Below are 23555 nucleotides of genomic sequence, written 5' to 3'. Positions count from 1 at the left end.
CTATACACATCTGTGTCTTTTTTGCTGTCCTGCATACAGGGTCATCATTGCCATCTTTCTAAATTCCATATATATGTGTTAGTATACTGTAATTTTTGTTTAACTCTAACTCTAACCCTGAACATAGTCAGTACGGTATTTCCCTTCTGTTTTTCCAAATAGCATTGCATGCTAAGTTGTGTCCGACTCTTGCAGCCCTATGAACTGTAGCCTGCCAGGCTCCTTTATCCATGGGATTCTCCAGGCGAGAGTATTCCTGACCCAGGGGTCAAACCTGCATCTCATGTCTCCTGCGATGGCAGGTGGGTTCTTTACCACTTGCGCCACCTGGGAAGCCCTGCAAATGACATTAATCATTAAAAAAAAAAAGGTAGAAAATTTCTCACTCAGATTTTTCTTTTTCTTACTTTCCATTGGGAGATAATTATGCATGGAATTTTAAAGAAGTTTCTTGTACACATAGCATTATATCATAAACATTTCTCTACCTTTTATTATAAATGATTTAATGGCATTATATTATGCCACAATATAAACAGTGTAATTTAATTACTTCCTTTTGTAGGACATGTAGACATGTTTTAATGCTCTATAAATTGTAGTGTGCATTTAAAAAATACTTAGAGATGTTAGAAGTTGAATTACTAGGAGAAAAATGACTTTTTTTAAAGTCTTAAGATAGTTCCAGTGTTTTTCAGAAATATTGTACCAAATTATATGCCCAGAAACCATTTATAAGAGCCCATTCCATGCTGACTTCATAGTGAAGTGAAGTTGCTTAGTTGTGTCTGACTCTTTGCGATCCCATGGACTGTAGTCTACCACACTCCTCCGTCCCTGGGATTTTCCAGGCAAGGGTACTGGAGTACCCTTCATAGTAGCACATAACATTTAAAATTTTTGTCTCCTTACAGATATTACATATATTTTTATATTTTCTCTCAACCTATCAATCATACTTACTTCATGATGTCTTTATTGTAAAATATATTATTAATAATATGCCTTTTTATGGTTTTTGCATTTTATGTATTGTTATAGAAGGCTGTATCACCCAATAGTCATAAATAAAACTTTGTTTTAAAGTTTGTGTGTATTTGTGTACACACAAATTTGTGTATCTGTATTGTTAAAAATTGGCATCTTCACCGTATTAAATATTTGGAATTTCAGTTAAACATGACATATGAAGCAGATATATTTATCTGTGTTACCTCCTGGCATCATTTTGCTTCAGTAAAAAGAATTGAAAGCAGTGATTTTGTTTTGTGTGTGACAAGAAACCTGGATCTAGACTGCTGTTCTAGCCCAATTAGCCCATAACCTTGAGAGATGAGCCTTTACTGTGTCTGTTGACTCATTGTTCTGAGGGAGACTGCCCGCCAGGGGGACCACGGGACTAACTTTTTAGCTGACTTTATCAATGCCTGAAGTTATTTCAACCTAAATAATTTTTATTTTTTCAGTAGAAACTAATTCTCACAAAAGGAGAAGATGGAGCTATTACAGAGTTTTGGGGAGGAGTGACGTTTTGGTGAAATTTAAGTGATACAGTATTTTGATAAACTGTTTTGGTATAAAACAACGTTGTGTGTAGATGGGTCAACATCAGGTCTGGACTGAGACATGGACCAGAGTCCTGTTCCTTTCATAACAAAGTTAGGAGGGAGATATGGAATGTCGTTTCTTCTCTGAAGTTCAGCACATTGGTTGTGAATCAAGGCTGCTTCTCTCTGTCAAAATAATGCAGATCCTCCAGGCAAGAGCGGGATGTTTCATCCTTAGTGATCTAATTTCACAGCAAAGTTTGTGATAGATTATGATTTTAGGAAACAAAGTTTCTCAGAGTAAGAAAATCATGACTCAAAGAAGGGGTTTCTTATGACATTTTAGAGCTGCAGAGTGTCCTTGGGAGAATTATTATTTCCTATCAACTTTGTAGCTGACTTTACTCATGCCTGGTATTTGAGCTCGATAGATTCTTATTTTCTCAGTCCAAACTAATTATTCATTTTTGTCTGTACGAGGCCTGGCTGGTGGCTCTGTGATGTCATTAGGAACCTGAACTCCTGTTACCTTCCAATCCATTCATCTTATTATTGCTTCCCAGGCAGCAGAGTGGTAAAAAATCTGCCTGCCAGTGTAGGAGATGCAAGAGACATGGGTTTGATCCCTGGTTTGGGAAGGTCCTCTGGAGTAGGAAATGGCAACCCGTTCAAGTATTCTTGCGTGGAAGATTCCATGGACAGAGGAGGTTGGTGGCCCCAGTCCATGGGGTCACAGAGTCAGACACAGTGGAATGCATGCACACGTGTGCATGCACACACACACACAAACACACACACACACACACACCCCTTATTATCATGAGCTTGGTACTATTGTGATGATAAAATGGTTTATCAACCTTCAGCATAATGTCTGCATCTGCAAGAAGGAAAAAGTCACGGAGCATGTCTCATGGAGGCCATTCAGCAATTTCCCCTGAAAGCCAGTGATTCAAGTTACAGCTCAGTGGCCTGAACTGGATCATGTGATCGTCCATGTTGGGAGTATGTGATAATTACATTTTTAAAGATTTATGTTGTTGCTCCTGAGTAAGATTGAAGTTTATATGGAAATAGGAGAGAAAAGGTGTTAGGTTTTCTCTACAGGTTTTCACTACAACACTTTTCAGACTCCAATAAAGTGATATTAAAGGAATAAGAAAATTATAAACATACAGGAACAAAGAATATATGATAAGAGAAAACAGTAAATGTCAGTCGATTTTTTAAAGTTCTATAAAGCAGATGGAGAAGTGTTAACTTGACTTACTTGAGCAGAGAAAGTGAAAATCTAAATGCCTGCCAAGGGGGATGGCATCAAAAACCAAATTAGTTTGCCCCATAGAATCTTGAAAGTATATTGGAGGTTCTGTGGAAGACAGAAGTGAGATGTGAGCTATAGACAGAGGGATTGGTTAAAATAAGGAGTAAATTTCCATTTAATAAATTCTTCTATCTTGATTGATTCCTTATTTTTTGTTATGTTTATTTTATTCTTGAACTTCTAATACTAAGCTCAATGCTTAGTATTTAGTTTAAATCTTTCTTGTTGTGAATAAGATTATAGTATGTTTGACTACTGATATTTTTCTAGTCATTCCTTCCATTCATATCATTTTGCTTTTTATTTATTTATTCTTGTTTATTACTTTTTTTGATTTGACTTAGTGACTTAGTTTACTAACTTTTTTGATTTGACTAAACTTTTCATTTTTTTGTTCTTAGTTTAGAAGTAGGTACTTTGTTTCTATTTTTTAGTGGCTACTTATAAAATTTTTTAATGCACCTAAAATTTTTGTGAAAAGTGAAAGTGTCGGTCGATCAGTCGTGTCCAACTCTTTGCGACCCCATGGACCATAGCCTGCCTGGCTCCTTTGTCCATGAAATTCTCCAGGCAAGAATACTGGAGTGGGTAGCCATTCCCTTCTCCAGGGGATCTTCCCAACACAGGATCAAACCCAGGTCTCCTGTATTACAGGTGGATTCTTTACCATCTGAGCCACCAGGGAAGCCCCAATTTTTTATGCCAAATGCATATTTAATCAGGCTATATATTTTTTTTCCATGAATAAGTCAAGGACCCTAGCTGGCTTTTTTTCATTTCTTTATCCTCCTCCTTCACTCTTCTATTCAGTGAGGATTTGATATTGGAATTACAATTGTATATATATCATTATAATTTACAATATAATTATGACTTCAGATTATTCTTATATATTTACATTGATATTATATATGATATTTTCAAATAATAAAGGTTATAGCTTAAAACCTTTTTTGGAAGTTTTTGTTCACTTCTTTAATTTTTCATCTTCAATTTATTCTTCTTCTTAGTGCATATTTTCTAGTAATTGTTTCAGAGATTATTATGCATTTGAGGTGAACCATGTAAGTCCTATTGAATTAACCTCATTTTGGGTTTTAGTTTGAGTGGGTATAGTAGGTTAGATTCAAACTTATTTTCAGAATTATTTTCCTTTATACCTTTGTAGCAGTTTTTTTATTAAAACAGGTACAAAGATAGTGTATCTGATGTAAATGGGATTCTCAGTTCTTTGTTTCCTCTTTGTGGAAGCTTTTAGGATTTTAATCTGTAGGCCTCCCCAGTGGCTCAGTGGGTAAAGTATTCACCTATGATGCAGGAGACACAGGTTTGATTCCTGGGTTAGGAAGAACCCCCGGGAAAGGAAATGGCAACCCATTCAAGTATTCTTGCCTGAAGAATCCCATGGACAGAGGAGCTTGGCGGGCTACAGTCCATGTCGTTGCAAAGAGTTGGATGGATATGACTGAATGAGCACGAACTAATCTTATTGCGATGTGCTTTAGATGTGGTGATGGTTCCTTTCTGTCTGAGTCTCTCTTTAGTTTGGTGAAATGTTCTTCCATTATATTTTGAACTATTTCTCTAATCCAACTTTCCTTGTTCCGTCTGAAACCTGTATCAGACATATTTTGGTATGTCTGCATTTATCTTCCATGTTTCTCGATTTTCTTCCATTCTTTCTAATTTTTACAACCTTTCATCCTGTGTTCTAAAAGATTTTCTTGCATAAGTTTCTTGCTTACTGATTCCCTCTTTAGTTCAGTTCAGTTCAGTCACTCAGTTGTGTCCGACTCTTTGAGACCCCATGAATTGCAGCACGCCAGGCCTCCCTGTCCATCACCAACTCCCGGAGTTCATTCAAACTCACGTCCATTGAGCCGGTGATGCCATCCAGCCATCTCATCCTTGGTCGTCCCCTTTTCCTCCTGCCCCCAATCCCTCCCAGCATCAGGGTCTTTTCCAATGAGTCAACTCTTCGCATGAGGTGGCCACAGTACTGGAGTTTCAGCTTTAGCGTCATTCCTTCCAAAGAACACCCAGGGCTGATCTCCTTTAGGAGACTCTCCAAGGGACTCTCAAGAGTCTTCTCCAACACCACAGTTCAAAAACATAAATTCTTTGGCACTTAGCTTTCTTCACAGTCCAACTCTCACATCCATACATGACCACTGGAAAAACCATAGCCTTGACCAGAGAGACCTTTGTTGGCAAAGTAATGTCTCTGCTTTTGAGTATGCTATCTAGGTTGGTCATAACTTTCCTTCCAAGGAGTAAGTGTCTTTTAATTTCATGGCTGCAATCACCATCTGCAGTGATTTTGGAGCCCCCAAAATAAAGTCTGACACTGTTTCCACCGTTTCCCCATCTATTTCCTATGAAGTGATGGGACCAGATGCCATGATCTTCGTTTTCTGAATGTTGAGCTTTAAGCCAACTTTTTCACTCTCCTCTTTCACTTTCATCAAAAGGCTTCCCTCTTAGACGCCACATATTCTTCAGATTAGCAGAATAAACTTCTATTAATAATTATTGGCTGATACTCATTCTTCTCATTGTAGTAAATCTTTAGCTGGGCATGAAACTAGAACAGGCTTCCCGTGTGATGCTAGTGATAAAGAATCCACCTGCCGGTGTAGGAGACACAAGATACACGGATTCAGTTGCTGGGTTGGGAAGATCCTCTGGAGGAGGAAATGGCAACCCACTCCAGTTTTCTTTCCTGGAGAATGCCATGGACAAAGGAGCCTGGCAGGCTGTAGTCCATGGGGTCACAAAGAATTGGACGCGACTGAGCACGGCACAGCACAAAAGAGGCTATAACATTGAAAACTACATTTTACAACCTCTTTTCTATGTTGGTGAGGCCTGGGGAAAGAAATGAGAGTGGAAATGATGTGTGCCCACTCTGGATACTGCTCTTGAAGTGATTGGGTTGCAGTTTTTTGTCTTTTTTCCCTTTTGACAGGCTAGAAGATGATGATAAATTGACCAACCCCTAAGATATACAAGGAGGAAGCCACCTATAATATTAACACAGAGCTTCCTACTAGCCCTAAACCGTTTGCCAATCCAGGCCCAATCCCTAGATTATCACATGAGAAGGGAAAAACTGTTGTTTAAACAACTGGGTCTTAGTATTTTTAATGAGTTCAATAAGTTTAATAGTCCCTAAGCTAAACCCACTATACTGATTTTTTTTTTTAATTTCAAAAAGTAAACTTTGGTCACAGTCTTCTGTTGCTTCCTTTGTGTTGATTCAGTGGCCTTTTCTTTCCCTCTGAAAATGTTAACTGTATAGTTTGGTCTTGCTTTTTGTTTCATTTTTCTCTTTAAGAATGGTTCTAAACCTTTGGCAGGCATCAGAACATCTGGAAAATGTGTGAATATACAGAATCCATGCCTACCCCAGAGTTTCCACTTAAGTAACTCTGGGGTAAGGCCTGAGAATTTTCGTTTCTAACAATTTTCCAGTTGCTGCTGCTGGTGGTACTCTGATCACCATACTTTGAGAACCTTCGTTTTAGTGATTCTCTTGCACACAAGTGTAATTTCTTCTACATTTAGTGAAAAACCTTTTATATTGTTGTTTCCTCTCAAATCTTTGTCTATTCTTGGAGGTGTACTCCAGAGTATTTGAAATTCCTGATGTCCAGTGTGTTATAACATATTTCTTTACTGTAGCCTAACCCCAGTGGCTTTAGAGGATGGGCAAGGCTTAATTCTGGATGGCATCTAGTTTTCTGGAGAGGAGGCTTGTATTCATCCTGGCTGTCACCAGCCTACTGGGACCCTAACCACTCTTGTGTGTGCTAGTCACTTGGTCATGTTCAACTCTTGCAACCCCATGGACTGTAGCCCACAGGCTTCTCTGTCCATGGGATTCTCAAGAATACTGGAGTGGGTAGCCATTCCCTTCACCAGGCGATCTTCCAGACTCAGGGACTGAACTCACATCTCCTTCATTGCAGGTAGAGTCTTTACCATCCGAGGCACCAGGGAAGCCCACTCTTACCTAACTTAGAGGCAAATACCTCTGGTGATCTCTGTCTGAGTTGCTTTAGAGGAGCCTGTCTCTTGCATTTATCAAGCAGTCATCTTTTTAGTTGCCCTAAGGCCCCTTCTCCTCACAGGATCCACCAATTCTGGGACTGAAACATCTTAGAGACACTTCTGTGTTTTCTAGCTAGCCTCTCTGGTACATAATTAGGCTGTAGATTCCTTCAGTGTTTTCTCTCCGTGGTGGACTTTCCAGTACAGAGTGGAAATCCTGCTAGAAAAATTCTAAAAGGGCTGTAACACTAATCCTTCTTCAATTTATTCCACTTGTCTCCTTTCTTAAAGGGATTTTTTCACAGTTTCTGTTCTCTTGGAGGACTCATTCAGTATGATCCAGTGTCTTTACTTATTTCTGCTCCTATAATTTTTATGTAATTATTAGGGATTAGGATGAGGGGAAAGGATGTCTCAGCCTATTCTCTACCCTCAATCTTGATCTAGCCTCTCTATATTTTACCTTTTTAAAATGAGTTTCAGTTCAGTTCAGTCGCTGTCTGACTCTTTGCGACCTCATGAATCTCAGCATGCCAGGCCTCCCTGTCCATCACCAACTCCCAGAGTTCACTCAGACTCATGTCCATCGAGTCAGTGATGCCATCCAGCCATCTCATCCTCTGTCGTCCCCTTCTCCTCCTGCCCCAATCCCTCCCAGCATCAGAGTCTTTTCCAATGAGTCAACTCTTCGCATGAGGTGGCCAAAGTCCTGGAGCTTCAGCTTTAGCATCATTCCTTCCAAAGAAATCCCAGGGTTGATCTCCTTCAGAATGGACTGGTTGGATCTCCTTGCAGTCCAAGGGACTCTCAAGAGTCTTCTCCAACACCACAGTTCAAAAGCATTAATTCTTCGGCGCTCAGCCTTCTTCACAGTCCAACTCTCACATCCATACATGACCACAGGAAAAACCATAGTCTTGACTAGATGGACCTTAGTTGGCAAACTTAGTAAGTAAAAACAAAAACTCTCTCACTTATGTCACAAGCTTTTTTAGACTCTAGTACTATACTGTATCTCCAGACATATATATTTTTCTCACAATTTAATAAATACATGTTTGCTTTGGTGGTTTCCACCAAAGTGTAACTTATGTGCTGTGTGGCTGCGTGCTAAGTCACTTCGGTTGTGTCTGACTCTTTGCAACCACATGGACTGTAGCTCGCCAGGCTCCTCTGTCCATGGGATTCTCCAGGCAAGAATACTGGAGTGGGTTGTCCTGCCCTCCCCAGGGGATCTTCCTGACCCAGGGATTGAATGCATGTCTCCCATGTCTCCTGGACTGACAGGTGGTTTCTTTACCACTAGCGCCACCTAGGAAGCCCTTCTATGTGCTTGTTGTTCAGTTGCTCAGTCATGTCTGACTCTGTGACCCCATGGACTGTAGCACACCAGGTCTTCCTGTCCTTCACCATCTTCCAGAGCTTGCTCAAACTCATGTCCATTGAGTTGGTGATGCCATCCAATGATCTTGTCCTCTGTCATCCCCTTCTCCTCCTGCCTTCAATCTTTCCCAGCATCAGGGTCTTTTCCAATGAGTCAGTTCTTTGCATCAGGTGGCCAAAGTATTGGAGTGTCAGCTTCAGCATCAGTCCTTCCAGTGAAGATTCAGGATTGATTTCCTTTAGGATTGCACCATTTTTAAAAGATATGAGCCTAAGCTAATGACAAGAAAAACTAGAGATAAATTAATATTCATAACAAGAGTAGTATTTATTGAGGACCTGTGGTATACCAGGCTTGAGCTAAGCACTTATATGCACAATACTGTTATTATCACTCTTTTGCAGATGAGGGTACTAAATCAGAGATGGCAGGTAAGTTACCAAAAATTAACTAACTAGTGAGTAGTAGGAAGAGGGAAGATTTAAACTAATTTTTATTCCAGAGTCTGTGCTCTTAACATCATACTAACTGTCTCCTATGAAGGTATATATACTGTGGAAAATTCTTCAAGAGATGGGAATACCAGACCACATAACCTGCCTCTTGAGAAACCTATATGCAGGTCAGGAAGCAACAGTTAGAACTGGACATGGAACAACAGACTAGTTCCAAATAGGAAAAGGTCAAGGCTGTATATTGTCACCCTGCTTATTTAACTTATATGCAGAGTACATCATGAGAAATGCTGGACTGGATGAAGCACAAGCTGGAATCAAGATTGCCAGGAGAAATATCAATAACCTCAGATATGCAGATGACACCACCCTTATGGCAGAAAGTAAAGAGGAGCTAAAAAGCCTCTTGATGAAAGTGAAAGAGGAGAGTGAAAAGTTGGCTTAAAGGTCAACATTGAGAAAACGATCATGGTATCCGGTCCCATCACTTCATGGGAAATAGATGGGGAAACAGTGGAAACAGTGTCAGACTTTATTTTTTGGGCTCCAAAATCACTGCAGATGGTGACTGCAGCCATGAAATTAAAAGACACTTACTCCTTGGAAGAAAAGTTATGACCAACCTAGATAGTATATTCAAAAGCAGAGACATTACTTGGCCAACAAAGGTCCATCTAGTCAAGGCTATGGTTTTTCCAGTGGTCATGTATGGATGTGAGAGTTGGACTGTGAAGAAGGCTGAGCGCCGAAGAATTGATGCTTTTGAACTGTGGTGTTGGAGAAGACTCTTGAGAGTCCCTTAGACTGCAAGGAGATCCAACCAGTCCATTCTGAAGGAGATCAACCCTGGGATTTCTTTGGAAGGAATGATGCTAAAGCTGAAGCTCCAGGACTTTGGCCACCTTATGCGAAGAGTTGACTCATTGGAAAAGACTCTGATGCTGGGAGGGATTGGGAGCAGGAGGAGAAGGGGACGACCGAGGATGAGATGGCTGGATGGCATCACTGACTCGATAGACGTGAGTCTGAGTGAACTCCGGGAGATGGTGATGGACAGGGATGCCTGGCGTGCTGCGATTCATGGGGTTGCAAAGAGTCGGACATGACTGAGCGACTGAACTGAACTGATGAAGGTATACCTGCTACTAGATTTCAAAGTCAGATAGCTGTTGTATTTCTGTTAGAATGTATGTGAGAATTTATGGCATAGAGCTAAAGCTGGACACTCAGTATTTTTTAGTACTTGTTGAATTGCAATAGAAATAATTGTTTCTTTTCCTTGTTTAATAAGGTTAACCATATTTTATTTTCTTTAATTTAACTGTAGATAATTGTGGTACAGACTTACTACAGACGATGGCATGCTAAAGTTGTGGTAGAGGATTTAAGAAGACAGAAAATGTTCAGGTTGCAGTGGGAAGCAGAGGAAGAACACAGGAAGATAAGAGAAAAAAAAGAGTGGATGAAACTGGATTATTACCGGAGGCATAATCCTCAAACAAAAAAAGATTTTGAACTTCTTTATAATGCACTAGAACGTAAGTTTGAAATAGGCTTTTCATAAAATATTAATTTTTCATTAGTAGGAAAAACAAGTTTACTAAAGATAAAAGGAAGACCTTGTTATTTTAAGAAGTTGTCTGGGGAACCTGGACTAGAAAATTTTTAAATATGAATAGTGTCTTAGATCTGGGACAGGAATTAAGGCCAGAGTAAAATTGAAAATGCTTTTATATTAACAACAGGTAAATAAACTATTCAGTTTAGATAAATATACTATTCAGTTTTAGTGTATTATCTCATTTGATCCTTATCCCTGTGAGATAAAAAGAGAAAGTATTGTCCAGTCTGATTGTCTTAATGGTCTTAGAAATCTGTGAACTCAGAGTTGGACTGTCTTGAACCCCTCAGTCCATCATCCTGCCTCTGATCTCCTCTTTAGAGGAGATACCTTTTCTATTCCCCTCTACAATGATTATAAATATTAATATATGTGTGTGTATACACATACATAGGACTTCCTAGGTGACAGTAACAGTAAGGAAACTACCTGCAATGAAGGAGATGTAAGAGACACGGGTTTGATTCCTGTGATGTGAAGAATCCTGGAGGAGGGCATGACAACCCACTCCAGTATTCTTGCCTGGAGAATCCCATGGACTGAGGAGCCTGGCGGGTAACAGTCCATAAGTTCGCAGAGAGTCGGACACAACCGAAGCGACTCAGCACACATACACACACACACACACACACACACACACACACATATGTATTCTCTGCATGTTGGATTTTTATGGCTTATTTCTTCCACAGGATGTGTGCTAGTCATTGACACAGTTAAAAAGCCCAGTTATTTGTACAAGCCAATCACTCCCTACTTTGGGCAGGATGCACTATTTTTCTTGAAGCCTTTTCTCAGTGCCCAGCTTCTAATCTCATCTTAAATGACACCTCCACAAAGGCTTCTGTGACAGACATCTTGGATATCCAAATTATTATATCATGGTTCTCACTGCACCCCCCAATTTTACTTTATAATACCACAATTAGTAACAGTACATTTTTTAATGTTAATTTTTACCACTGGATTGTCAGCTCCATAAGGAAATGACTCATTTATTTTTTGGATGACCTCTTTTTTTGTACTTACCTCAACAAATATTGGTAGAATGATTAAATGAATGAATTAGGGGGAACACAAGGATGTAGCAATTCAGCTGTCTCTAGCTTCTCCTTTCCCAGCAAGTACCTCTAAAGTGGAAGTAACCAGAAGAGTTATTTATTACCTTAGATACTAGAAAGTAAAGTTGCGCTCTTGGGATAACAGATAAGAATTTAAAAAATTAAAAATAGCCACAGCTTTTTGTTTTTTTAGTTGAACGCAACCTTTTTATCCAAAGAAATAATAGTCTTTGACATCTCTGTAATTGCTCATAACACTAACTTCAAGCAAATTTTCATACTGTCACTTTGTTTCTTTATATACTGTGTGCTTGTGGATGTTATTACATGTTCTGTTACTCATGTCATCCTTTCCTTTCTAATCGAATACAATTTTAGGTGTCAGATGTTGAGTCTATTTAAGTAGCTCTATAATACTGTGCTATTTCCTGAAGATGAAACAATTAAACACCAGGTTTAACAAAGCAATAGTATTAATACATCTGTCTCTTTTATAACATGCAAAATTGAATGGCTTTGGGAATGTGACAGTATGTGGAGGTAACAGTTAAACTTGCTCCTGAGATTTCTGTGTCTGCTTTCCCTTTCTCCTAATCACTGACCTCTGCAAATACTGTTTTATTTTAAATGTCACTTCAATTTCCATCTTCTCTCAGATGAAAGCAAAGTTTGTTTCTTAGTGTTAATAGTTAAATAGTGAGCACTGCTTACAAGTTGTCTGTGAAAGGTCTTATTGACAAGTATAAAAGTAAAATGTTGTATTATAGCAGGGCTCTATTTAAATAATATTCTAAATTTATAAGGATAGACCAAAAGGTATCATTGTTATCTTGTTTGGTTAACAGGCAACTGTGTAAACTAGTGGAAAATATGCTTAATGAGATTTTACCTTTTCTACTTATTAATGGTATTTACTTGGACAAGTTACTCCTTTCTATTAAGCCTCAGTTTCTTTATCTATAAAAGGACTTAATAATTTCTGGCATATCTACTTTAGAGGGCTTTATAAGTGAAAAATACAAAATATTACATTTATGAGAGTACTTAAAAAATACAAAGATATATGCATGTGTAAGTTACTGTTATACAGTAAATAATTTTATATAAATTTTCTAAATTAAAGAATAACAGAGATATTTTATATGGCTAAAATTGCAACCCTCTCCAGCATTCTTGCCTGGAGAATCCCATGGATAGAGGAGCCTGGCGGGCTATAGTCGATGGGGTTGCAAGAGTTGGACACAACTTAGATGATTTATATGGAAGAAAATGAAAATGGAATTTCTTACACAACAAGAGACATCTTTTAGTTTTCTTCTAGGCCTAAAATTCTGAATAAGAACTTGAAGAATAATATTGTTAAAGTTCTGCTTTTGAGGGGAATTAAAATGCTGGTTCACAAACTAATTTATAATAATAATTTTCATTCTATATTCTTTACTCTGGTCTTTGAAACTGTTGCCCTCTTGTGGTTCATAGTAACAATTGCATAGTTTTGTAAAACTGATAACAAAGTTTAACTTTTTCTCCAGATAACCTGTTCCTCAGTAATAAAAGCAAAATAAGTCAATTTAGGAGAACGATTTTAACTATGTAAGTTAATATGCTATATCAAAGACAAGACTATCTTCAGGCAACGTTTGATTTTTATGTCTTTTTTTTTATACATATATAGCAGTATGTTGAGGGTGACTTCTTTTGTTATCTAAACTGTTACTGTTATCTCAGTAACAGTAGATGACTTGTAGATATCATCCTGAGGAAATTAACAGCATGGCTTGTGCTCAGAGATCTTTTCCTTGCCCTGTGACTCTGTACGTACTGTTCTTTTAACTGTCCATGTCCGTACTTTAGGGCACCAGATAGGACCTTGCTCATTAGGTATAGGCAATGTTTGTTGAATTGACTCTTCTACCCTTTGGTGATAGAAGCAAGGTCCCATGCTGTAAAGAGCAATATTGCATAGGAACCTGGAATGTTATGTCCATGAATCAAAGCAAATTGGAAGTGGTCAAACAGAAGATGGCAAGAATGAACATCGACATTCTATGAATCCGCGAACTAAAATGGACTGGAATGGGTGATTTAACTCAGATGACCATTATGTTTACTACTGTGGGCAGAAATCCCTTAGAAGAAATGGAGTAGCCATCATAGTCAACAAAAGAGTCTGAAATGCAGTACTTGGATGCAATCTCAAAACGACAGAATGATCTCTGTTCATTTCCAAGGCAAACCATTCAGTATCAGAGTAATCCAAGTCTATGCCCCAACCAGTAATGCTGAAGAAGCTGAAGTTGAATGGTTCTATTAAGACCTACCAGACCATATAGAACTAACAACCCCAAAAGATGTCCTTTTCATTACAGGGGGCTGGAAGGCAAAAGTAGGAAGTCAACAGACACCTGGAGTAACAGGCAGATTTGGCCTTGGAGTACAGAATGAAGCAGGGCAAAGGCTAATAGAGTTTTGCCAAGAGTATGCACTGGTCATAGCAAACACCCTCTTCCAACAACACAAGAGAAAACTCTACACATGGACATCACCAGATGGCCAGCACCGAAATCAGACTGATGATATTATTTGCAACCAGAGATGGAAAAGCTCTATACAGTCAGCAAAAACAAGACCAGGAGCTGACTGTGGCTCAGATCATGAACTCCTTATTACCAAATTCAGACTAAAATTGAAGAAAGTAGGGAAAACCACTAGACCATTCAGGTATGACCTAAATCAAATCCCTTATGATTATACAATAGAAGTGAGAAATAGATCTAAGGGACTAGATCTGATAGATAGAGTGCCTGATGAGCTATGGATGGAGGTTCGTGACATTGTACAGGAGACAGGGATCAAGACCATCCCTGTGGAAAAGAAATGCAAAAAAGCAAAATGGCTGTCTGAGGACTTACAAATAGCTGTGAAAAGAAGAGAAGCGAAAAGCAAAGGAAAAAAGGAAAGATATAAGCATCTGAATGCAGAGTTCCAAAGAATAGCAAGGAGAGATAAGAAAACCTTCTTCAGCGATCAATGCAAAGAAAAAGAGGAAAACAACAGAATGGGAAAGACTAGAGATCTCTTCAGAAAATTAGAGATACCAAGGGAACATTTCATGCAAAGATAGGCTCAATAAAGGACAGAAATTGTATGGACCTAACAGAAGCAGAAGATATTAAGAGGTGGCAAGAATACACAGAAGAACTGTACAAAAAAGATCTTCATGACCCAGATAATCATGATGGTGTGACTATTCACCTAGAGCCAGACATCCTGGAATGTGAAGTCAAGTGGACCTTAGAAAGCATCACTATGAGCAAAGCTAGTGGAGGTGATGGCATTCCATTTGAACTATTTCCAATCCTGAAAGATGATGCTGTGAAAGTGCTGGACTCAACATGCCAGCAAATTTGGAAAACTCAGCAGTGGCCACAGGACTGGAAAAGGTCAGTTTTCATTCCAATCCCAAAGAAAGGCAATGCCAAAGAATGCTCAAACTACTGCACAATTGCACTCATCTCACACGCTAGTAAAGTAATGCTCAAAATTCTCCAAGCCAGGCTTCAGCAATACGTGAACTATGAACTTCCAGATGTTCTAGCTGGTTTTAGAAAAGGCACAGGAACCAGAGACCAAATTGCCAGCATCCACTGGATCATCAGAAAAGCAAGAGAGTTCCAGAAAAACATCTATTTCTGCTTTATTGACTATGCTAAAGCCTTTGACTATGTGGATCACAAGAAACTGTGGAAAATTCTTCAAGAGATGGGACTACCAGACCACCTGACCTGCCTCTTGAGAAATCTGTATACAGGTCAGGTAACAACAGTTAGAACTGGACATTGAAAAACAGACTGGTTCCAAATAGGGAGAGCAGTACGTCAAGGCTGTATGTTGTCACCCTGCTTATTTAACTTCTATGCAGAGTACGTCATGAGAAACATTGGGATGGATGTAGCACAAGCTGGAATCAAGATTGCTGGAAGAAATATCCATTACCTGAGATATGCAGATGACTCCATGCTTATGGCAGAAAGTGAAGAACTAAAGAGCCTTTTGATGAAAGTGAAAGAGGAGAGTGAAAAAGTTGGCATAAAGCTCAACATTCAGAAAACGAAGACCATGGCATCCGGTCCCATCAGTTCATGGCAAATAGATAGGGAAACAGTGGAAATAGTGGATGACTTTATTTTGGGGGGCTCCAAAATCACTGCAGATGGTGATTGCAGCCATGAAATTAAAAGACACTTACTCCTTGGAAGAAAAGTTATGACCAACCTAGACAGCATATTCAAAAGCAGAGACATTACTTTGCCAACAAAGGTCCATCTAGTCAAGGCTATGGTTTTTCCAGTAGTCATGTATGGATGTGAGAGTTGGACTATGAAGAAAGATGAGCGCAGAAGAATTGATGCTTTTGAACTGTGGTGTTGGAGAAGACTCTTGAGAGTCCCTTGGACTGCAAGGGATCCACCCAGTCCGTCTTAAAGGAGATCAGTCCTGATTGTTCATTGGAAGGACTGATGTTGAAACTGAAACTCCAATACCTTGGCCACCTGCTGCGAAGAGCTGACTCATTTGAAAAGACTGTGATGCTGGGAAAGATTGAGGGCAGGAGGAGAAGGGGACAACAGAGGATGAGATGGCTGGATGGCATTACCGATTCAATGGACATGAGTTTGGGTAAACTCCGGGAGTTGGTGATGGACAGGGAGGCCTGGTTTGCTGCATCAATGGGGTTGCAAAAAATTGGATACAACTGAGTGACTGAACTGAACTGAAGTGACCCTTTGTTTTGTTTGAACTTGTGCTAATGATGTTCTCTTTTTTAATTATTACCTCTTAATCTCAAGGTCCCTTGACTTCTAGCCTCTGGCGACTCCATGGGCTCCATCCATTGACAGATCTGACCCTGGGATTCAATATGACTCTTTCTTGGTTCTTTCCATTCAGAGTTCCAGTTTGTCATGAGAAATTTAAAAGCAAATGCATAGAAATTGCCAGTGATGGGGACAATATTGTATGTTCTGCTTTTTCTTGCTTGAAAATAGCAAGTTAATTCTATATCAGAAATTTTAGAATGTGTATGGACTTTATATTTTATTACTGCCGTTTCATTTTATAGTTGAACTTGAGACCGAGGAAGATAATTGTATTCTTTCAAATGAACCAGTTGCTTTAATATCTTTTTCTTTGAGAATACTGGAGGTTACTGACATCTGTTATGGGCTGCATTGTGTTCCCCTCAAATTCAAATGTTGAAGCTCTATCTTCAGTCCTCAGAATGTGACAGTATTTGGAACTAGGTTCTTTAAAGAACTAATGAAGAAAAAGCGGGGTCGTGTGGGACCCGGATCCAGTATGACTTTAAGAAGAGGCCATAAGGACACATTTGCACAGAGGGTTGACCGTGTGGAGACACTGGAGGAAGGGGCCCGTTTATGAACCCGGGAGCGAGGCCCTCAGGAGAGACTGACTTAGCCATCACCTTGATCTTGAACTCCTATCCCTCAGAACTGTGAGAAAATAAATTTCTGTTCTTTAAGCCACCCAGACTGTGGTACTTTGTTATGACAGCCCTAGCAAACTAATGCAGGATTCCAATTTTTTTGTTTGTTTGTTTGCTTTTCTTATCATTCCCAGGGAGCAAATATTTTATGAGACTAGGAAGACTCTCTCATCTTTCTCATTGTCTTCTGTGTATAGTTCTAGAAACTGTCAAATCAGTTATAAAATCAGCTTTTTATAGCTGTTCCTGGTTCCTGTGTTTTTCTGTTCCTTATTGGTAGTTGAGTTATAGTATTTTTCTGACGCGGTGTTTTAACCTTTACATGGAGGTTGTTCATCTAATAGAGAATTTTATTGGAAATAAGATCCATTATTTTCATAGTTCTAATTAGCCTCATTGGGTTGTTTCTTTTTTTAAAGTCATACTAATAATTTAAACAAAATGTAAAATCTGAATATATATGGATATAAAAGTATTTGAAAACACATATATATAGGTATAGATTCACCTAGTTAATCTAACCGACCAGTATATTGCTTTTTGAGGTTGGCAAAATAGTTTAAATAATATTCTGGTGGCTTAAATTTATTACCAGTACCAAAAATTTCTAATGTAAAACTAGGAAGTAAAATATGCTTACTAATATCATTCAATTTTTATTTGCTTTCTGGGAACATCTGTATAATCCCATGAGGTAAATATTCTCAGTTATTTCCACAAGCAAGCAATTTTCATCTTTATTCATATACTGCCTTTTAGTATATAGATATTGTCAAATTTAAAAATTTTTTGGTTGGTAAAATTACTCTTAAAAACTACTGGTAAAAACTACTCATAAATCATGGATTTTCTGGACTTCATAACATAATTTAGTTCTTAAATTTACAACCCTTTTGCTGAATACAATTTAGCTTTTAAATTCACAAATAGACCAAGCTGTACAGTATCTGAATAATGTATTCCTGGTAAAGGACAGAATGAGATTCTTATAAAGAGCATGACTGACAAGTCTTTGACCTTAGCAGGATGATTTCAAATTGAAATTTGAGAGGAGGAAGAAATAATCTGACAAAACTGTAAACTGGATGTCATGAAAGTTAGTGGTTATAACAGAAGAGGGCCAGAAACAACACTTACGGCTTCAGATACTTAACCTTTTGATGCAGAGACTAGTGTTAAAAGTAAACCTAAACTTTTAATGAAAGGAAAGTGTAAATTCTAATTATGTAAGTTATATATACATGTAATGTATTCTGAAATAACCTTGCGATGCAATGTGAGTAATAATCATGCTTGGAATTTAACAACTGAGAGTACACTGTACTTAATTGAATTATATGTAACAGAATGTAAGAGGAAGTAACCTTATGTCAAAGGATATTTACTCAAAGGAAGTCTTTAAACCTAATGATGAAAAATGATAGGCTTCTGGGTAAAGATAACTGAAATGAAAAGCAAAAATTCTGTCCCAGTAGAAGGATTTTATGGTCTTGCCAATGAGGGACAGGCAAAGAGACATGTTCACTTCTTTGAGAAGGCATTATACCTTTCTCACTTTTGTATGTACCATCAGACCTTATAAGGTTCCTTTCAGATAATAACTGTTCAACAATTACTGTTGAGTATTTTGAATTGGCAAGGAAGTGATAGGATTTTGGCAAGTATAATACCTGATCAGGGAACTAGGCTTTTGAAGTTCAGAGAAAAAATAGGTTTGAATCTATGGCCAGAGTGCAGTTCATGAGATTCTGAAGCTTCATCATTCTGACAATAAAGTAATAAATCATCTCTATGTAAATAGAAAGAATTGCATGTTAGCAAGGAGATTATATACTTTTTAAATTAGTTATTATAATAAATCAAAAGAATGTCTGGAGGTCCTAAAGATCTTACTAGACCCACTCCCATAATTTACATTTTAAGATAACAGGATTAGCCAGAAGGTTTTCAGGAAGGAGAAACTGTCCTCAAGCAGGATACATTGTTGTTATATAATCCTTCAGCTCAGTACAGTCTCTCAGTCATGTCCAACTCTTTGCGACCTCATGAATCTCAGCACACCGGGCCTCCCTGTCCATCACCAACTCCCGGAACTTAACCAAACTCATGTCCATCGAGTCGGTAATGCCATCCAGCCATCTCATCCTCTGTCGTCCCCTTCTCCTCCTGCCCCCAATCCCTCCCAGCATCAGGGTCTTTTCCAATGAGTCAACTCTTTGCTTGAGATGGCCAAAGTATTGGAGTTTCAGCTTCAGCATCAGTCCTTCCAAAAAACACCCAAGACTGATCTCCTTTAGGACGGACTGGTAGGGTCTCCTTGCAGTCCAAGGGACTCTCAAGAGTCTTCTCCAACACCACGGTTCAAAAGCATCAATTCTTCGGCGCTCAGCCTTCTTCACAGTCCAACTCTCACATCCATATATGACCACTGGAAAAACTATAGCCTTGACTAGATGGACCTTTGTTGGCAAAGTAATGTCTCTGCTTTTGAATATGCTGTCTAGGTTGGTCATAACTTTCCTTCCAAGGAGTAAGTGTCTTTTAATTTCATGGCTGCAATCATCTGCAGTGATTTTGGAGCCCCCCAAAATAAAGTCTGATACTGTTTCCACTGTTTCTCCGTCTATTTCCCATGAAGTGATGGGACCAGATACCATGATCTTTGTTTTCTGAGTGTTGAGCTTTAAGCCAACTTTTTCACTCTCCTCTTTCACTTTCATCAAGAGCTCTTTAGTTCTTCTTCACTTTCTTCCATAAGGGTGGTGTCATCTGCATATCTGAGTTTATTGATATTTCTCCTGGCAATCTTGATTCCAGCTTGTGCTTCTTCCAGCCCAGCGTTTCTCATGATGTACTCTGCATATCAGTTAAATAAGCAGGGTGACAATATAAAGCCTTGATGTACTCCTTTTCCTATTTGGAACCAGTCTGTTGTTCCATGTCCAGTTCTAACTGTTGCTTCCTGACCTGCATATAGGTTTCTCAAAGGCAGGTCAGGTAGTCTTACATTCCCATCTCTTGAAGAATTTCCACAGTTTATTGGGGCCCACACAATCAAAGGCTTTGGCAGAGTCAATAAAGCAGAAATAGATGTTTTTCTGAAACTCTCTTGCTTTTTCGATGATCCAATGGATGTTGGCAATTTGATCTCTGGTTCCTCTGCCTTTTCTAAAACCAGCTTGAACATCTGGAAGTTCACGGTTCACGTATTGCTAAAGCCTGGCTGGGAGAATTTTGAGCATTACTTTACTAGCATGTGAGATGAGTGCAATTGTGCTGTAGTTTGAGCATTCTATGGCATTGCCTTTCTTTGGGACTGGAATGAAAACTGCCCTTTTTACAATCCTGTGGCCACTGCTGAGTTTTCCAAATTTGCTGGCATGTTGAGTCCAGCACTTTCACAGCATCATCTTTCAGGATTTGAAATAGTTCAATTGGAATGCCATCCCCTCTACTAGCTTTGTTCGTAGTGATGCTTTCTAAGGCCCACTTGACCTCACATTCCAGAATGTCTGGCTCTAGGTGAGTGATCACACCATTGTGATTATTTTGGTCGTGAAGATCTTTTTCGTACAGTTCTGTGTATTCTTGCCACCTCTTCTTAATATCTTCTGCTTCTGTTAGGTCCATACCGTTTCTGTCCTTTATTGAGCCTATCTTTGCATGAAATGTTCCCTTGGTATCTATAATTTTCTTGAAGAGATCTCTAGTCTTTCCCATTCTGTTATTTTCCTCTATTTCTTTGCATTGATCACTGAAGCAGGCTTTCTTATCTCTCCTTGCTATTCTCTGGAACTCTGCATTTAGATGCTTATATCTCTCCTTTCCTCCTTTGCTTTTTGCTTCTCTTCTTTTCACAGCTATTTGTAAGTCCTCCTCAGACAACCATTTTGCTTTTTTGCATTTCTTTTCCATGGGGATGGTCTTGATCCCCGTCTCCTCTGCAATGTCGTGAACTTCCGTCCGTAGTTCATCAGGCACTCTATCTATCAGATCTAGTCCCTTACATCTATTTCTCACTTCCACTGTATAATCACAAGGGATTTGATTTAGGTCATACCTGAATGGTCTAGCGGTTTTCCCTACTTTCTTCAATTTTAGTCTGAATTTGGTAATAAGGAGTTCATGATCTGAGCCACAGTCAGCTCTCGGTCTTCTTTTTGCTGACTGTATAGTGCTTCTCCATTTTGGCTGCAAAGAATTAATCAATCTGATATCGATGTTGACCATCTGGTGATGTCCATGTGTAGAGTTTTCTCTTATGTTGTTGGAAGAGAGTGTTTGCTATGACCAGTGCATTCTCTTGGCAAAACTCTATTAACCTTTGCCCTGCTTCATTCTGTACTCCAAGGCCTAATTTGCCTATTACTCCAGGTGTTTCTTGACTTCCTACTTTTGCATTCCAGTCCTCTATAATGGAAAGGACATCTTTTTTGGGTGGTAGTTCTAAAAGATCTTATAGGTCTTCATAGAACCTTTCAACTTCAGCTTCTTAGTGTTACTGGTTGGCGCATAGGCTTGGAAAGTAAAAGTGAAGTAGCTCAGTCATGTCCAACTCTTTGTGACCCTGTGGACTGTAGCCTACCAGGCTTGTCCCTCCATGGGATTCTCCACGCAAGAATACTGGAGTGGGTTGCCATTTCCTTCTCCAGAGGATCTTCCCAACCCAGGGATCAAACCCTGCTTTGCAGGTTTGCTTTTTACTGAGTGAGCCACCAGAGAAGGTTTGAGGAAACCTTCACTTTAAAATGCTGTAAATATTATTTTAACTTAATTCATTGGTTTGAGTTAAGTGTAAATGTAATTATTTTATAACATTTGCTGATACAATTAGGATTTTGTAAAGAGATGGAAAATGGTACTAAAAGTGCTAGTAATGAAGAAAACAATTGAAGTCAACAATTCTACATAAAACTGTCAATTTGGGTTCTGGCAGAAGCAGACACCAGGATGGAGTTTGAAGTAAAGATAAAGGGAAGAGAGCAGGGAAAGACAGAGAGTCTTCAGATTGAGATAGGAGTTGACACCTGTGAAAGTTGAGAGAGGGAACAAAAAGGATGGGGGATGGAGATCCTCAGACAGACAGAACTCTGAGGCAATCTGAGCCAGCCAGATGGTCAGCTCTGATATAATAACTGGCCACAGAAGATGCCACTGTTGGGCAGCCATGGCCAGGCCCTTCTCCCATGGTTCTTACTTTTTTGACTGACAGCTTAGTGAGAAGAGTATGGCCTCTGCTCCAACATGGTGCAGATCTGAAATGCTGTAGCTGGTACTGTCAGCCACCTGCCTCCTAGCTACAGTCACTCTCTTAGAGGGAAGCTGAGCAGGACACATTTGTGGCTGCTTTAAATCCAGGCTGTATTTTCCCCAATACTGGGGGTGTGTGTATGCTTACCTGGAGGCATAATTTGACATCATCTGTACTGATGTCTTATGACTTGTGTTTGCTTGACTCTATTTTATTGCTGTGTCTCAGCTTCCATTTCATCCTGTTTTTTCATGTATCAGGTGTACAATATGAGTGATGCTATTCATGTATAATTATTTAAATTGATATAAAAATAAAATACTGCTTGTGAGGATGTGATAGTAAAAAATGCTCTGTAAAGATGTAGGTGTTTAAAAACTCAAGAGTCTTTCATGTTATTCCTCTAGTCTGGCGGCGAGAAGAACTCACACACATTAACCAATTTTTGACTGGAGCTGAAAGGAAAGCTGCTTTGTGTGAACTTCTGGAAAAAGAGACGCAGATAATTGCTTCCATTGGGAGACATAGATATATCACTTACACAGAGAACCAGGAAGCAGAGATACAAAGTTTTTTGGATAAGGTTAGTGAAGTAGCATTATTTATATATGAATGTGTCCTGAGTTTAAAAATATAGAGGAATGAACTAAAGAAGACAATTATATTGTAAGAATTTTCATGAGGTTTGTTTAGTATTTTTGGTGACATAATTTTTGAAATTTTGTACAATTTTGAAATTATTGAAATTTTGTATAATTTTTCTTCTTTTCTTATACAGCTTTAGATTTTCACTGCAGCCTAGAATAATGATTGATAAGTAACATGAAATTAACATGTTCTTAACAAAAGAGCTTTGGCTGTGAAGGAAAACATGGAGACACCATTCTTGTGACTCTGTTCATTTAGACTTAGGCTGCCTATAGAAATTAGGTGAATTGCACACCTCACTGAAATGTAGACCATAGCAGTCACAGAATGTATGGATCTGTGGTGCCCATTGTAAGCAACCTGGGCAAAGAGCTCTGAATTAGTGTTTCTGCTTTTGCTTATCAGGTCATTAACTGACTGAAAATTTCTAACCAAAGGATATGTGATTATTGAAAACCATGAAAACATACAATTAAGCGAAAAACTAAAGTAATTACCCTTTTGTGGTAAAACTGCCTGTTTGATATTGGATAGCCTGTTTCCATAGTGACCAATTTCCTTTTATAAACTTGATCTCTCCAAACAATTAAAAGCCTATCCAGCCACAAGAAGAAAAGGGATGGAGTTCTTTAAAATATTTGCTCGTAATGATTCTAATAGTTATGTGATTCTTGTTATTTGAGAACATTTATTTAAAAAACCATA

The 23555-nt window shown here is 38.7% G+C and overlaps 1 protein-coding gene and 1 non-coding gene across 2 annotated transcripts in view; one reads left to right on the top strand and one right to left on the bottom strand.

Annotated features, from left to right (window-relative positions):
- IQUB (IQ motif and ubiquitin domain containing) overlaps positions 1–23555 on the top strand; it is a 77400-nt gene that overhangs the window by 17185 nt on the left and 36660 nt on the right. Inside the window, exons 7-8 of the mRNA XM_040259553.1 lie at positions 10091–10301; positions 22610–22785. Coding sequence (XP_040115487.1) covers positions 10091–10301; positions 22610–22785 — 387 coding nt within the window. The remainder of the gene's footprint in view (positions 1–10090; positions 10302–22609; positions 22786–23555) is intronic.
- LOC120878333 lies at positions 7113–7175 on the bottom strand. The gene has a single exon (XR_005724534.1). It is a non-coding gene; the product is annotated as a U7 small nuclear RNA (small nuclear RNA).

The sequence above is a fragment of the Oryx dammah genome, unplaced genomic scaffold (genome assembly GCF_014754425.2).
Source record: "Oryx dammah isolate SB20612 unplaced genomic scaffold, SCBI_Odam_1.1 HiC_scaffold_18, whole genome shotgun sequence".
In the NCBI taxonomy this organism is placed as follows: Eukaryota; Metazoa; Chordata; class Mammalia; order Artiodactyla; family Bovidae; genus Oryx; species Oryx dammah.
Note: the sequence above shows the minus strand (reverse complement) of the source record. Positions and strands in the feature narration are given on the sequence as shown.